This window comes from Pararge aegeria, chromosome 7, assembly GCF_905163445.1.
Source record: "Pararge aegeria chromosome 7, ilParAegt1.1, whole genome shotgun sequence".
Classification (NCBI taxonomy): domain Eukaryota; kingdom Metazoa; phylum Arthropoda; class Insecta; order Lepidoptera; family Nymphalidae; genus Pararge; species Pararge aegeria.
In genome coordinates this window covers 4,023,187-4,040,021 of record NC_053186.1, presented here as the reverse complement: position 1 = coordinate 4,040,021, position 16,835 = coordinate 4,023,187, and the positions used below count along the sequence as shown (strand labels likewise).

Here is a 16,835-nt window from a genome sequence, read left to right as displayed (position 1 = left end):
GCAATAGACTATATTTATCTAAACTTCGAGGAACAGAGACAATGAGTTGAGTTCTCTACGATAATTTTTTTTCGGGATATAACAAATATATTTTTAAAAATTATAAAAAAAAAAATGTGGTTTTTGTTTACGACTTTAAAAACCGGTAAAAGTCGCAGCCGCTGGCGTTACGAGAATAATAGAGGGTGCGCAGAGACAAGTACTTAATTCATTCGAATATTTGTTTTTTGGAAATACTATATAATTGGAAGCAGATCAGCTAGTAAACATTAAATATATTTTTATCCTAATGCAACGCCACTTCAATGTCACATCGTCTATTAAATTTCGCCCTGTCGGGAAAGCATTTTTTCAACGTTCGAACTACAGTTTAATGGACCTTAAAATGCCTTAAAAGACCACCACCGTATGTGTGAGTATATAGCGAGTAAACTGAGCTGCTGGTACTGTGCTATGGCAGGTGGGTACGTTAATTTTATCCCTTGTCGGGGAATTTAATCGGGGGATATACGTTTTGCCTACCTATGCTAGCCGTGTTTAACCCGACTTCTGCGTAATGCCGGCTGGGCTTTGCTTGCGTGCCGGTTCTCACAATGAGTATACAAAGAACTGGAATCACTATAAACACATATGTCTCTGCGTGCTCCGAACGTAGTGATAACTCGGTGAGCTCTACGATACTAATAATATTACAAAAAAAAATGTTCACCGTCTAGAGATGCCTAACAGATATGAAACAAATAGGTTGATATTAGAATTTAACTACCTTTTGCCATTGGCTTCGTTTTTTTTAATCAATTAGAGTTGTCCGTTGTTTCTTTTCTTAAAGTTATTTTTGGATCTCTCAGTAATAGTACCTTTTCTGGATGAAAGGTATATTAAATTTATTAAAACGGTATTTATGTATATTATTCATCAGTCATCTGTGTCTGTTGTGTTATGGGTACTACCAATAACAAAAGCTATGCGTGATTTGGGGCTAGATTGCGATGTGTGTATTGTCGAAGAATTTATTTATTTTATTTATAAGGTGGTTACCTATGTTATTTTCAATATGCAAAATTTCATTTAAGTAGTTAAGGTCAAAAAGCCTGACAATCAAACAAACTCGCATATGAATTTTTAATAATCATTATCGTCATCCCAACCACAGGTGGTTGTGATTTTTTTACTAAAAAAATAACGTTTTTACAAATAAACTTGGCATTGGTGCGGAACTAATCGAGCATAATGGGGACAGACGCAATAACATTCTATTATTTTCTATTAAACATATTAGTTCCATGGTTATCACTGTACCCGACTTGTCAAAACATCGTACCAAAATTTAATAATTTATAAATTAACATGCGATTGAAACTGACTGATGTGTGTAACCACCGATAAATCACGTCGCGTCCCTGATAGTTTTCGGGGTGTTAGTGCCCTGCAACCGGAAGTTTCTGTTATGTTCACAATGTTTACACAATGAACTAGGTTGGAATAATACAGGATTTTTTTTTTCCATAAATCTACTGATGGTATAAATTAAAAGTAACCAGCTACCTTTGCATTTATAACATTAGTTTATAGTGTACGTTGTGATTTAAAACTTTTTTATGATCTTAACCATAGACAATACTCACTTTTTCCTAACAGATCCATTATCGACTGGTCCGTTTGTGATGTACTGTATCCAGTTTGATATGGAACCTTCCTCGTTGCTAAAGCTTCTAACAATAAAATGTCCTTTTCCTGACCATTAACTGGTCGTCTCCTATCCGAGGCCTCGTCTTCACTCAAATCCAAATTATCTTGTAAAGTCAATACGTCATTTTCAATGTCTGAACACACACAAAAGTTTAGTGCAAACAAAAAGAATATAACGGACATTCTTCTTCGGATTTTAAAATTCTTTCCCGCCATTTTGTTTTGAACGTTCGATAACTCGTACATGACACTATTTAATACACATTATTGTATTAACTATTTAGCACGGTAGTTTTTTTTAATTATATTGAAGCACTGATATTTTTAGCTATATATTTCTTGTGTAGCACATTTGTTAATTTTCTTTTTGTAACACTGTTTGATTTTTCCTTCTTCGAAAACGGTATGTTATGGTATTTTTTTTATTTTGTCTGTTTTTAGTCTGTTCACGACGTGTTCGCGCGGGAAGTTCGAAATCGGAAGTAAGCGTTCCACTCGCGCTATCTTACTTTTCACTTTCGTTGTTATAACATTTTCTCTGAGATTACGTAGTTTGTAGGCTGTGAAAATAAACATATATTTATTTATGTTAATTTGTTACGGCGGTACGTGCCGAATACATTTTAAGTGATGTCAGATTTCGTAATTTGTTAATTTACTGTTTTTTATATGTTTTTGTAGTTCTGGCTGCAGCATGGATGCACTTTCATAATATTATTTTTTTATGTTGAATTAATTGGTCATATTTTTGTTTTTGAAGTGAAAACTTCTTTTAGATGAGTTAAAATCTCGATCTCTCAATCTTTTTTTCGACGTTTTTATGCAGTATATACGACAGATTGAACAATAGCCGATTGGGCGGGAGTTTTGAATTTCGATTTGCATGCAATCCATCGCTGCGATGAATCACCCCTTAATCGGGCCCTTCACATGTATTAAGCTTAATGCTCTATGAACTAATGGTTATGTTAACATTCATAGATATTTTTTTTTTTTTTATGTTTTATGTAAGCAAAAGTCTATAAACTTGATATGAGCGTACATTGATGATGTTGAAGATAAAATACCTGCTACTTTTTCACTGTTCTTATTAATCTTAAATGTGTATTTATGCTTTAAAACTAGAGCGCCTAGTTTCAAATGTATCTTATAATTTCATGTGCATAAATAAGCCCGCATTGCTTTTATCTGTGCACTTTTTTGCTTAATTACCTGTTTATCGTAAAAAGAATTTAGTTTAACAATTTAGTGGCGTACGAAATTATTCAGCGTTAATTATTTAAACAGCGGTGATAGCCCTGTAAGTAACGCTTCGGCCTTCTTTTCGGAGGAACCAAGTTAGGGAAGGGTTAGGGATAGGACCATAACTTTGAGTTATGACCCTTTGTTAATTTATGATATTATAATAGGTAATATTACTGTCTTAAACAGTGGAGGAAAGCATCGGGACAAAACTTGCATGCCTAAGAGTTCTCCATAAGTTTCTTAAGGGCGTACGAAGTCTACCTATCCACACTTGGCCAGCGTGGTGGAATACGCGTAAAACCGTTCTAGAGTTTAAAACCTTCTCATTTCTGAGAGGAAACCTTTGCCCTACGACGACTAACAGGGAGGTGCCCTGGTGCAACGGTGAGCGCGGTGAGTTTGAGTAGTAGGTCCCGGGTTTGATTCCCGGCAGAGACAATTTGGAAAATACAATTTCTGAATTTTCTCTAGTCTGATCTGGCGGGAGGCTTTGGCCGTGGCTGTTTACCACCAAACCGACAACAACGTGCCGCTAAGCGATTTAATGTTCCGGTGCGATGTCGTGTAGAAACCGATTAGGGATATGACTACCGGACTCCCGAACAGGTTAGCCCGCTATCATCTTAGACTGCATCATCACTTACCACCAGGTGAGTTTGCATTTAAAGCTTACTTGTAGTGGAATAAAAGACTTTTTTTGTCGTTGTCGTGGGAAATCTGGCTATCCCTGGTTCGAGTCCGAATGGATTATTAGTTTCCCCTTTATTTTTAAGAAACCACAAGACCCCGTTCGGTCATACAGGTACTTTAATTATTTATTTATAAGATCAAATCGTTCTTTCAACCGTTATACTACCGGGAAAATACCTATGTCAGTCCACTGCCTGGCGTAGGTATTTTCCATCCAGTCCACCGGCTCCCTGCGATTTTCTTAGTATAACACATCCACATGGACAAGTCTAACAATGACTCGGGACTCCAATGCCCGTCGGTCCTCTGAGCTCTGTGCCCCGCCCATTAGCACTTTAGCTTCGAATGTAGGCTAGCTAAGACTGCTTCTATCCTCGTTAAAGTTTTATAAGTTAAAAAAAAACTTTTATAAGCTACCAAACATAACCACTCTGCATAAAAAATGAAATCGAGTTCTACATCATGTTCTCAAAGTTGTGTGGAGTACACCGATCCGTAAATCCGTAACCCCTTCTCATGGTGGGAGGAGATCCTGCTCTGCAGGGCTAGGGCACGGGCAGGGGACAAAAATCATATCCCCTGATTACATCCCCTGAGGCATATAATAAACGTGTCCATCTGCTAAAGCATGGGAACATGGAATTGGAGAAGTTTACCCCCGTTTATTATTACACAATATAATATTTGGATATTATTTCCACTTGTGCGTCAGTGTTCTGAGAGTTGATAAAGCTGTGGGAGAAGATAAATTTATATCTTTTCCCCGGGGATATAATTGTATGCCCTGCTAGCCGTGCTGCTATTTAATTCCGTCATGTTCGTTTGTCTTTATGTCCGTCCTCAAGTATATAAATCGTTATTGTTACACATATATTATTTGGATATTATTTCCAATTGTGCGTCAGTGCGCTGAGAGTTAATAAAGCTGTGGGAGAAGATAAATTTATATCTTTTCCCCGGGGATATAATTGTATGCCCTACGGTCTGTTATTTAATTCCGTCCGTCCGTCCGTTATTGTTACACATATATTATTTGGATATTATTTCCAATTGTGCGTCAGTGCTCTGAGAGTTGATAAAGCTGTGGGAGAAGATAAATTTATATCTTTTCCCCGGGGATATAATTGTATGCCCTGCTAGCCGTGCTGTTATTTAATTCCGTCATGTTCGTTTGTCTTTATGTCCGTCCACATGCATATAAATCGTTATTGTTACACATATATTATTTGGATATTATTTCCAATTGTGCGTCAGTGCTCTGAGAGTTGATAAAGCTGTGGGAGAAGATAAATTTATATCTTTTCCCCGGGGATATAATTGTTTCCTGCCCATGCTAGCCGTGCTGTAGTGGTATAGTAATATGTTGATTGTGATGATAATGATAAAACATAACCTGAACAGTTTCAAGATAACGTTCGAAGAAAGCATATACCTATAATCCTTTTTCGATGAGACTTTAACGTCTTAAATGATATTAAACGGCATCGACGGCTTTGCGAGCTTAAGGCACGGTATGTAGTTGTACGATAATTCTATGGAAATGTATCCTTAATGTGAGAGGCATATTCAAATCTTCACAATCTTGTTCCTCCTTCCCCGTTCTAACACAGAACAGCGAGACACCGTGAGCGGTGGCATCCTCATGTGGTTGATATTCCATCACGCACGAAACGTTTTTTATCCACGTTTCTGATACGTGCCGCTAAGATGTGGAACGCCCTCCCGGCAACTGTGTTTCCTGCCACGTATAATTTGAGTACCTTCAAGGCTAGAGTGACTAGGCTTTTTCTAGGCAAGCGTGCTCCAACCTAGACCTCATCATTGCTTTCTAACGGGCATGATTGTCGTCAAACGCTGGCCTATCGTTAATGAAAAAAAATAAAAAATTCGCCCAGCGATCATCTCTTAAATTCAAATTAAAATTCTTTACTTGGAACAAATGTGGTAGGTACTAAACACTCATGTATAGATGAAATCAATTTATGTTTCACGCATAGGTATTTTGTCGTTGACATCGACGTCCAAATATTGAGGTAAATTTAAAAGCATAAATTTAAAATAATGTCAGTATAGGTTATTAGGTATGTACCTATATCTAGTCAAATATTTCGACTTTTTTTTTTTAATAAAGATTTCAAAAAAATACAGGGTTGCCACCGCCATTGTTGTAACTTCGGGCTGGTACTTAGAAATATAATACCGAATACTGACAATTCTTGGCCCCACCTAAGCATCGGACCCAGGATCTTATGATCCGTAATTGAACATGCTAACCACTAAACAAACGAAGATTTTTTTTAAAAAAAGTACCTATAAAATACAGTTAAAATAATAGGAGAAAGAGACTAGAAGATTTGCACTAAAAACAGAGTATTCAATTCTTTCAATAAAAAAATACATAAGCATTAATAATCGGAATACGGGCACACCAATAACGCACAACGGTCTATTTCAAGCGAGACGCTGCTAGCACTATTTAACAGTCGAGTTGAAGAACAGAATTATCTACTTTGTGGTCGAACCTACAAACGGCTGGACCTACCGAAATGTGTAAGGAGTGGCGGGCAACAGTTAGTTTATAATAAAAGCCTATGGAGATTCAAATCTTTATTAGACAGGTGCTACTGGTCTATATTAAATTACGGTAGCCATTATGTACGCAACGTAGCTACTGCAGATAGTCTTGAGCATTGGAACTTTTATGAGCTCTGCCCGTGGCTTCGACCGTGTTTAATGCTCCCGTGTACAGAATTTATTTCTAACGTTAGGTAAAAAAGAAGGGCTGAAACAACAGTTTCTAGTTTTGTAACGAACTTTTGCCTGCCCTCGCTTACGTTCAGTTCGATTTTGATTTGGCGGGTGAAACATACTAATTTCAATCACCTCTTCCATTTCAGACACCTTTTCCTTCTATACATATAGACAAGTATTTTTGTATATAGATTTTAGTAGGTTCTCTAAGACCTGGAGAGAACCTGGCATTTTCGCAAATTTAGGTATTTGTTGTGTTTTTATTTTAATTTTCGAACCTTTTTGGGATTTCGGAATACGTACCATTCATTTATATAAATGTCAAATGAGTATCTTGTACATGTCAAGCGATCTCACTTGGCTGGCTTGGATTGGCTTTCCAAGTCTTTCAAGCATAGGGACTCGAATATAAATTGATTTTTCGTCGATTAGCGCGGTCTAAGTTGAATCATACTCATAGTAATATCAGAGTCTGACGAGATATTTGTATAATACAAATCGTCTTTTAAAAGATTAACCGGCCTAGAAGGATGTTTTTATATTATACGAGTGTACAATAAAATAAAAAAGCAAGACGTACAGACAGTCGAAATAATTGAAAACTATATATGTATTAAGCGAATATTTGCTTAAATATGATACAACCCGCTTTGCGTCGCCAGTCTGGCGCAACACGTTGCTTTTACCACTAGTTTTATTCTTACCAAAAATTGCTCAATGGTGCACCAGAAAATTTCACTTCAAAATCTCTATGAAAACTTTATATTAAATATTATATGAAAAAAAAACTGTTGACGTTCGTTTATACCTATTTAAGGTTAAGCAATAAACTAAAAATAAATACAAATAAAACTCTACGAGAAACATCATATACGATAAGTGAATCTGTAAATGCTACAAGATTATAGAAGATGTCATACGTGCCTCCATAATAAGATATAACGACCAGGATAAAAACAAATAAAATTACAATTTGCGATAAGTATCAAGCCGACGTGGTCACACTTCAGACGGCCTCTACTTTCGCTTTAGCTTTCCAAAAGAACGTTTTTACTCGCTCTAAAACGTCCTAAGTAACCTACAATTAAATTGCATACTCTAAATACCACGCTTTAAGATTGAATTTCCATTGACTTCCAATAATAATATATTAACGGGTAGTTAAAGTGTAATGCGATATTGAACTTAAACGTTTTGTTTTTAAAGCTTAAATTTATGTGAAATCTGCTTTTCTTTGGGCTCAAGACTGCTTTCTTTAATGATTTCTGTTAAGGTTAATAGTTCTAAGTTGTTATTACTTGATCATGTTACTTGTCTGTCGGGATATCTTTACTAAACAAACTATACAGGAAGGCTTTCCAATCTCACCAGTATGCGTATTTCCTGCCACGTATAACTTAGTACCATCAAGGTAAAAGAAACAGTATAAGCTCTAATATGGCACATATATAATATGAAAAAATCCTCCACTTATATGAGTTTTATAAGAATTTTAAGTTAGACAGTGCTTTTGTGTATAAAGTATTTCACTGAAATGAGAATTTTCATTTTTGGCAATTGCATCATCGTCATTGCTTGCCATCAGGCACGATAGTCATCATAAGCGAAGGCATTACGATCGTCGAGGCCTATCTTAAAAAAATGATATATATAAGAATATATAAATACAATTTATGTTCTTATCTATAATTTCAAAATAATTGTTTTTTTATGAGCTTTCCTTTCCTACTTATTATAAAACAAAGCAACCGCGTCTGTCTTACTGTCTGGGCGCGAATAACTGAAAAACTAAGGAACCGATTTTCATACTATTTACACTAAAGAACAGAGTGAATCACGCGTATCGGGGCATTACTATCGCCATTCTTGTTACTGCCGCTAAGCGGCATTATTAAATTCAAAATTCATTTATTTCAAGTAGGCCCAATATAAGCACTTTTGAAACGTCAAGTCTGTCCGTTTGTAGAGACTCTACCACTGGTTCGGAAGGCAGATTCTACCGAGAAGAAGCCGGCAAGAAACTCAGCAGTTGCTCTTGTCCAACATCAACAATTTACATTTTAACATTCATTTTTCTATCTTGTGAGAGCTAAAAGCGGAGCCGGAGGCTTCCAAGCAACCTTGTCATTAAGAAATTCATAAATTTTATAGTAACCTCGCTGTAATAAATGTTTTTTAACAGATTCCTTAAACTTATGCATTGGCAGGTCCAAAATGACCTTAGGAATCATATTATAAAAGCGTATTACAATGCTGTGTTCGGTTATAAATGGATGGTTTAGAACAAAGGAACAGATAATTCAGAATCCGCTATCAACCCAGAAGTAATCAATGAAGAGGAAATTGTGACTGATGAAAAGAATGAAACTGAAAATGAAGCGTGATGAACTACATTATTTCAGAAAAGGGATTTTGCATGCGAGAAGTATAATCAAGAAAAACTTATCAAAGGAAGAGATATACGTAGCTGACTAGATTGTTGACATTCACAGTCTATAGTCATTATATGGCCGCCACAATAGAGCGGGGATCAGTTGAGCATTGGCAGCGGTAGAAGCAACTGCTCTGTTCAATCATTGCACCGAATTTGATGAATTTTTAGTACACATCCTGGAGGACCTTCGAGAAATCCTACGACTCTTTTTTTTATTCCACTACAAGTTAGCCCGTGACTGCAGTCTTAACTGTTGGTATATGATGATGCAGTCTAAGATGGTAGCGGGCTAACATGTTAGGGGATATGGCAGTTATTTAAATCCACACCCCTTATCGGTTTGCACGCTAAATGTACCGGAACGTTAAGTCGCTTCGCCAAGCGACTTAACGGCACGTTACGTAACGAGACGTTCCGCCGAACATCAGTATCGGTAGGGTTGTAACTTGCCAGTCCAGAAGGACCTCTGCACGGCTAGCACAGGCAAGAGACAAAAATAATATCCCCCGATTATATCCCCTGACAAGGGATATAATTAACGTGTCCATCTGCTAAAGCATGGGAACATGGAATAGGAGAAGTTTACCTCCGTTTATTATTACACAATATAATATTTGGATATTATTTCCACTTGTGCGTCAGTGTTCTGAGAGTTGATAAAGCTGTGGGAGAAGATAAATTTATATCTTTTCCCCGGGGATATATTGTATGCCCTGCGGTCTGTTATTTAATTCCGTCATGTTCGTTTGTCTTTATGTCCGTACACATGCATATAAATCACGCCAACAATTTAGTAAAATAAAATTATATAGGTACCTACAGAGAGATTAGAACGGACTGCCAAATATGGCCACTTTGATGCAAGACACGTAAACTTAACTTGTTTACATTTGAGAAGGATATTTATTTCGTAACCACCAGCCAAAGACTCCCAGAAGACCAGACCGGAGAAAATTCAGAAATTATAAATTGTCACATTGCCCCTGCTGGTATTCGAACATGGGATACTTAATAATTTATTTGCTAGAGTTGTGGGTCCAAAGAATTAAGAACATACAGAATCCGCCTACACGACTAATATTGAAGCATCAAAAACTACCCCACTGAAGTAGTGTTACTCGAACAGGTGGTTAGCCATTTCATTCATTTAATAATAATAGTCAAATTTTTAGGAGGTTAATCTAAAGAAGCGCATTCCGTCCCAATTTATCAACTTCTCACTTTATATACCACATTTGATCCATTTTTACCAAAAATTCTTATTGCGTAGCTATAACTATACAAAATAAACTGCCAAAATGCTTTGAAAACTTAATTAATGAATTTTAATTTTAAGATTCCAAGTCAAATTTTAGATCAAATTGTCAATAAAATATTCTTTAACACTAGTAAGTTTTATCGTTAAGTATTTTGAAAATAACTCTCCGGAAAGTCGTGAGTGGCAAATTGTTATGGCAGTCTGGCAGTTTTTTATAAATAAATAAATATACTACGACAATACACACATCGCCATCTAGCTAGTAAGCGTAGCTTGTGTTATGGGTACGAAGATGACTGATGAATATTTTGTACATAAATACTTATAATATTCATATAAACACCCACTGAAAAACAATCATGCTCATCACACAAACATTTTCCAGTAGTGGGAATCGAACCCACGGCCTTGGACTCAGAAAGCAGGGTCGCTGCCCACTGCGCCAGTCGGCCGTCAATTATATAAAAAAATGGATGAAATGTAATATGTAATATTTAAAGTGAGAAGTTGACAAATTGGGACGGAAGTTCGCTTCTTTAGATTAATCTCCTTGGCTCTCGCACAATACAGTTAGCTCTACGTCATATCCGGTGCCCAGACTTAACTCTCAATTTTGACGCAACCGCGCCGTTACGACTTAAGAATACGTAGAGACATTCATACGAAATCCCTCTTAATATTTTAAACTAGCTATTGCCGGTGACTTTGTTCGTTTGCTACAGGTTTTTTAAAATCTCGAAGGTATAAATAGACGTTCGGTTACGGAGTTGATGGGCTTTGTGCTGAGTGCGAGTTACACACAAATTTGCGAATGACTCACATCACGTAAATCGACATAACGCCAAACGCGTCGAGCAATAAGGGAAGGTGAGTGTGAGTTACCATCGAAGCTAACCATTCGATACGAGTTTACTCTCCGTGAATGCGGTATAATATTTTCTTAAATTGGTAGCGCTTTCTCGCTGTAAGATAAACCGACCAAATTAAGAAAGACGTTAGTATGAAGGTATTCGTAATGGACGCCGCTGTATATCAAATTTAAGGTGGTTATATTGTCTATGCTAATGTTTTGTTTACGTTGCGACTTGCGGTGGATTAAGGATCAACTGAAGGATCAACGTGAGTTTCTGCAAAGTTGTGCGTTAAATTACCAAAAGTTATAAGCGAAAACAGAAATAGCATTCTTTTACTATATTATGCAAAAAACAAATAATGTTTATACCCTTAGTTTTGACAAGAATAACGTTTATTATAAGCTAACTTAGCTAGTTAAAATAGTAGGCAGATAGGCGCAAAAAATAAAATATCCTTCAATCATTATAAAACTAATGAAACTATAATAAATGTTAACAATTATTTAACAACTCAATTTTTCAAAATGTGGGGGCAGACTCAAAAAAATATTATTTGTGTTTTATTCGAAGTACAGAAGGAGCGCCTTGTGGTGTACCTCTGTAGTTTCTACGGTTCCCAGGTTGTGAACCCCAGGCATATTTTAAAAACTATACTAATTTTATACATACGGTATATACGGTGATGAAAGGCTAAGTAGATAATTTTAATATTAAAAATACATTGAATTCCTATGGATTATTTTTCCGACCCAAATATCGACCAATAAAATTGCACCATTCGACGTCACGTGGTACAACCTACATGGTATTATACTGATAATTTTTTGAAAATTTTCTCTGGTAGTTGCTATATATATTTTGCTATATTTATTCATATTGAAATTCTTATTTGTTAACTGTACTTCTCGTCTCATGGTGCAATTCTATTGGCCGACATTTGGTACGGAAAAATAATCCCCCGAATACCACACGAGCTTCAAAATTATCTGGCATTTCCCTCAAGGTTCCCTGCAAACAAATAAATAAATTATCGGGAAATACCCGATAATTTTGAAGCTCTTGTGGTATTATAAGTGAATAGATCCAAAATTCTTTAAATTCAAATTCGAAATTCATTTATTTCAAGTAGGCCTACTTTATAAGCACTTTTGAAACGTCAAGTATGTATGTTTGTTGTGACTCTACCACCGGTTCGGAAAGAAGAGCCGGCAAGAAACTCAGTAGTTTCTCTTTTCCAACATCAACATTTACAATCATTTTTCTATCTTGCGGGAGATGCATAACAATATACTTGCAGAAGATTTATAGCTGTTGCCCGCGACTTCGTCTGCGTTTGATTTTGTTTTTTGATGTGGCATTAAATTATATTGTAGATCTAAAAAAAATTTAAGAATTCAGTATCGCTAAGCCTTAAATGAGGGATTTGCTGCTGTCCGCTGAGGAGTTCTGTCCTCTATATCCAACCACAGTTTGGGCAAAATTAAACACATATTATAACCTCTATAGTACAAAAATAATTATTTAAATCGGTTATAATTTATCGGAGTTATGGTGTAAAATCGTCAAAAACTTCCCCTAAAGGAACCGAGCTTAATGTCGGGATAAAAAGTACCCTATATTACTTCTAACACTTCCATGAATATGTGTACAAAGTTTCATGAGGATCAGTTAAGTAGTTTTTGCGTAAAAGCGTAACAAACAAACTTACATTGACATTTATAATATTAGTAGGGATACCCTGCCAAAATGATTATAGATAATATTTGGTATGGAGTATCGTTTTAAAATCATCACCATCATCGACCCATTACTGGCCCACTACAGGCCACGGGTCTCAAAGGGTTACAAGGATTTAGGGTGTAGTCCACCGCGCTTGCCAACTTTACACGTCTTTAAGAACGTTATGGAGAACTCTCAGGCTAGCAGTTTCCCTCACGATGTTTTCCTTCACCGTTATAGCTTCTTTAAACCGCTTCAATTTTTAGAAAACGAACAAACCTCTAGAAACTTCAAAGATGAGTGCCGGAGATCGGACTCGGTCTACCCGAAAGGATCCACTCTACCACTTTTAAAAAATACGCCAGATAAATTAAACTCGAAACCCTTCGAATATTCTAGATGCAAAATGGATTTGATGGTTTTTCCTTCTTTCAAGCAGCGTCTCATCAGCCGGTATGCTATGCATAATGATAACGTCACGTTCTAGTTAAGTTTGCGGAGATTTTTAAATTAGGTATAACTGTCACTAAAGACGCTTTTTCAACGATTCTGTTTATACTAATTCTTGCTGTATTGTTTTATTTATTAGTTTATTTATGTCTTTCTTTTCTTGCGAATTTGGGTTAGAATACTGGGTCTTACCTAGAGATAGCTCTTAACCAGATTCCGCTTACCAGCATGCAAATCATGTTGGTATAATAATTAAAATATTATTATTAATAAAAAAACATGTCAAACTGTCACACCTTATCTAAGAGATAAGGTTTTTTAATTTTTAACTAGGGTGCGTTTATTGAATGAATGAATGAATATACTTTTATCGCACACCAAAAATAGTACATCAAAAAGAAATGTAAAACAAAACAAACGTTTGCAATTTGGCAGCCTTACCGCTTCATAGCGATTTCTTCCAGGCAACCAATGGCGAAGAAAACAAATACAGCAAATAGGAAGGTGGTGCATATATATACCCGTAAAAAATATTTCATTTCCTAAATAAATATATATAATGTATATACAACTAATAACTAAATGCAAATAAATAGGGTTTTTTAGAAATCCCGTAGAAACCATTTGTTATATGTGAGTTTCTTTATTCCATCACTAAGTATTGCCCGCGTTTATTACGGTCTTTTACAGATAAAATATCCTTGGTAAAAAGTAGCGTATGTTACCCTCCGTCCTTTCAACTAATTCTATGAAAAAAATCACGCTGATTGTTCAGTTAAGTAAGGAAAAACAAACAAACACATTTTCGCGTTTATACTATTGTTATGGATAGACCTGGACACGTGCCGCCCTGTGTCCATCAACCTGACACGTTTGTACGTGTCATCGTTCCGAAACGCTAAATCAGTTGGTGGCATTTATTTTGGTCGCTGGGGTGGAAACTAGCCAGGGACTCTTCACTTATATAAGAATGCATCATCACTTACCACTAGGTGAGATTGCAGTCTATTAATTATAAATAATTCTCAACTTAATTTGAATTCCTAATTTTTTCCTATTTTCCCTATACATTTCAAATCCAATTTATCTGTTTGTTGTCTCTTTTATAAAATATGAATTTTATTTATGTAGTATTTAATTATAAGTTATTTATGTAGTATAATATTACTAATGCATTAAAGAACTATTATACCCATTTATATTAAACAAGTATCGTTTATGCACTGTCCGTGTTTTGTAAATCTATTTTTTTCTTTTTTGTATGTATCGTGTTTTCATTTTTTGGCTGATAACTGAATTAGTTTTAAATTTAACGCTTTAAAAAAAATTTATATTGTACCAAAAACTTACCGACGATCAAGTTTGATAAAAACTACCTACCTACCTAACTAAGTAATTTTATTTTTATTTTTAATCCGTCACATTTTTCTCACTTATTTTTTTTTTGATGCGTACACACTTTATTGAAATAATTTACATAAACGCGTGTAAAGATGCGTAGAACGGTCGCGCTACTGTCACCTATGCTATACCCACTAAATAGTGTAGGGGCGGTGAACATTTTTTGTGAAAGTCAAATAGACTGGTATAACTTAAGCAATTGCACAATAGTTCCATATTTATTAATGTGGCTGATGTCTATAGGGTGTTTTGGGTAAGAAAAGTAAAAAGGGGTGAATGAAATGTACCTACATTGTACAATCCGTATAGTCTGATTAGAATGTATGGCTTTTCTGAAGCATAGATCAACGGGTACATACCACCCGTCTATATGAGTCCCGTCGTGACCACGATCCATGCAACTGGGTCGAAATATCGACAAATTCAAAATATTATCTTGGTATGTACCCGTTGATCTATGCTTAAGAAATGTTGATTAACCACGAAAATCTTAGTTTAAAATCTTTAATTTATGGCTTTTCGATCTTTGTGCGTTTCGATGCGCAGGATTTTTGTTTTTCAGTTGACTACCTGCGCGAAGCTACACTCGCCGCTTAAGTCCGCGAAGACATAAGGTTTGCATCGAAATCGTTATTAAAATTAGGACATAAATTCTTAGCTTACATAAAATATACTTCTATAGGGATGAATAGTAGGAAAGTCCTATGTTTTTGAAAGGCATTATAAATATGCAGTTAATAAGGCTCTAAAAGCGTTTTTTAAACAACTCTCAAGGTTTAATAAAGGATGGATATAAGAACCTTATTTTTAACGCAGCAACTTGATTTAAAAGTATAATGAGAAGTAGAATTCACACGGCAACGCTAACGTGTTAAAATTGACCTTTTCTATTAACATAATACCAAAAGTTGCTAACCTCTGCCGGCGCCTGGGAGAGAGCGGCTTGAAAGCAACTGGGTTTACTTTTGAATATTTAGATTGAGCACAGTCTAATTTTCGATCTAACTAGATCTAGTACGTTAGGGTGCTATTAGCATTTTAGTATATCTGTCACTTCACTCATATTTAATTATATATAAGACTTCAATATCTGTGGTTAGTCGAAATGATGTTAAAACTTCCAAACTTGGTTAATGAAGACATCTAACCATGAAGTGCGACCGTCCGAAGAGTTTTTTTTATTTATTTATTCATCATAGGTAGGTACATGTCCAAGTAAAGTAACGTTAAGTAATTATAATAATTGATTTAATTAAATTAAAACACCCCAATCCACTGGCACACAGCCTACTGACTGTGGAAAGAACCAGACGTCTGAAGCGGGCAGAAGTGCTCGATACTGTACAGACTTGAGGACACTGGCCCTCATAACTGTCAAAGTCAATAAGAACTTCAAAAAATCTACTTCTAGTTTATCGACTGATTGTAGATGGCAAAAAAAAAACAAAAGTAATTATAATAATCATACAAACAAAAAAAAAAGTTTGTTGTTAAAAGTTTATTTGTTTATTTACTTGATCTCAGACCGACTGGTCCGATTTGAAATATTATTTCAGTGTTGGATAGCCTATTTATCTAGGAAGGCTAAAGGCTATATATCATCAAGCTAAGACCAAATGGAGCATAGCACCAATGAAGAATGTTTCAAAAATGGGTTCTTTTTCCTTTTGAGAACTTCCGCGCTGCGTAAACGGTTAAAGTTTCGATAAAATAATGTATTACAAAGTTGCTCCTCTTTAAAATTTCTAAAAAACACCGCGACAGCATATGTCTATCTTTTAGGATTGACCTATAATACGTGGGCGAAGTCGCGGAGGACCGCTAGTCTAATATATACTCGTATATATTTATATTTCAACTAAATACAATAGTAAACTACTCTTTTTACCGGCTACTACAGGGCACAGGTTTCCACTCAGGTTGGGAAGGGCTTAGGGCGATAGCTACCCGTCTACCCCCCTATATGAGTCTCCCTACTGTCTGAGGGGGTGTCAAGCTGTCGTGATCCCCTCCTCCTTAGCGTAGTAGCCCTGGCAATCAGTTGGGGTGGTTGGTAGATGATGATGTCTGGGAAGTATACAACGGGTTCCCAAAAGGACAGAAGGTAGCCATAAAGCTTTTCCACCACGACAATAAAAAAAAAGGGCCTAGGGCGTAGTCCACCACGCTTGCCAAGTGCGGATTGGTCGAGAATTATGGAGAACTCTCAGGCATGCAGGCTTCCTTACGATATTTTCCTTAACCGTTAAAGCAAGTGATATTTAAAACATATATAGTTCCATGGCGAGGAAGTGGAGTTGAGTTGCTCTTGCTGGTAATCGAACTTAGAACCACCGGAAGAAAA

General features: G+C 36.0%; 1 protein-coding gene across 1 annotated transcript in view; it reads right to left on the bottom strand.

Annotated features, from left to right (window-relative positions):
* Window positions 1-16,835, bottom strand: part of LOC120624948 (serine proteinase stubble-like) — a 54,782-nt gene that overhangs the window by 20,540 nt on the left and 17,407 nt on the right. The window contains exon 12 of the mRNA XM_039891788.1: window positions 1,626-1,793. Coding sequence (XP_039747722.1) covers window positions 1,626-1,793 — 168 coding nt within the window. The remainder of the gene's footprint in view (window positions 1-1,625; window positions 1,794-16,835) is intronic.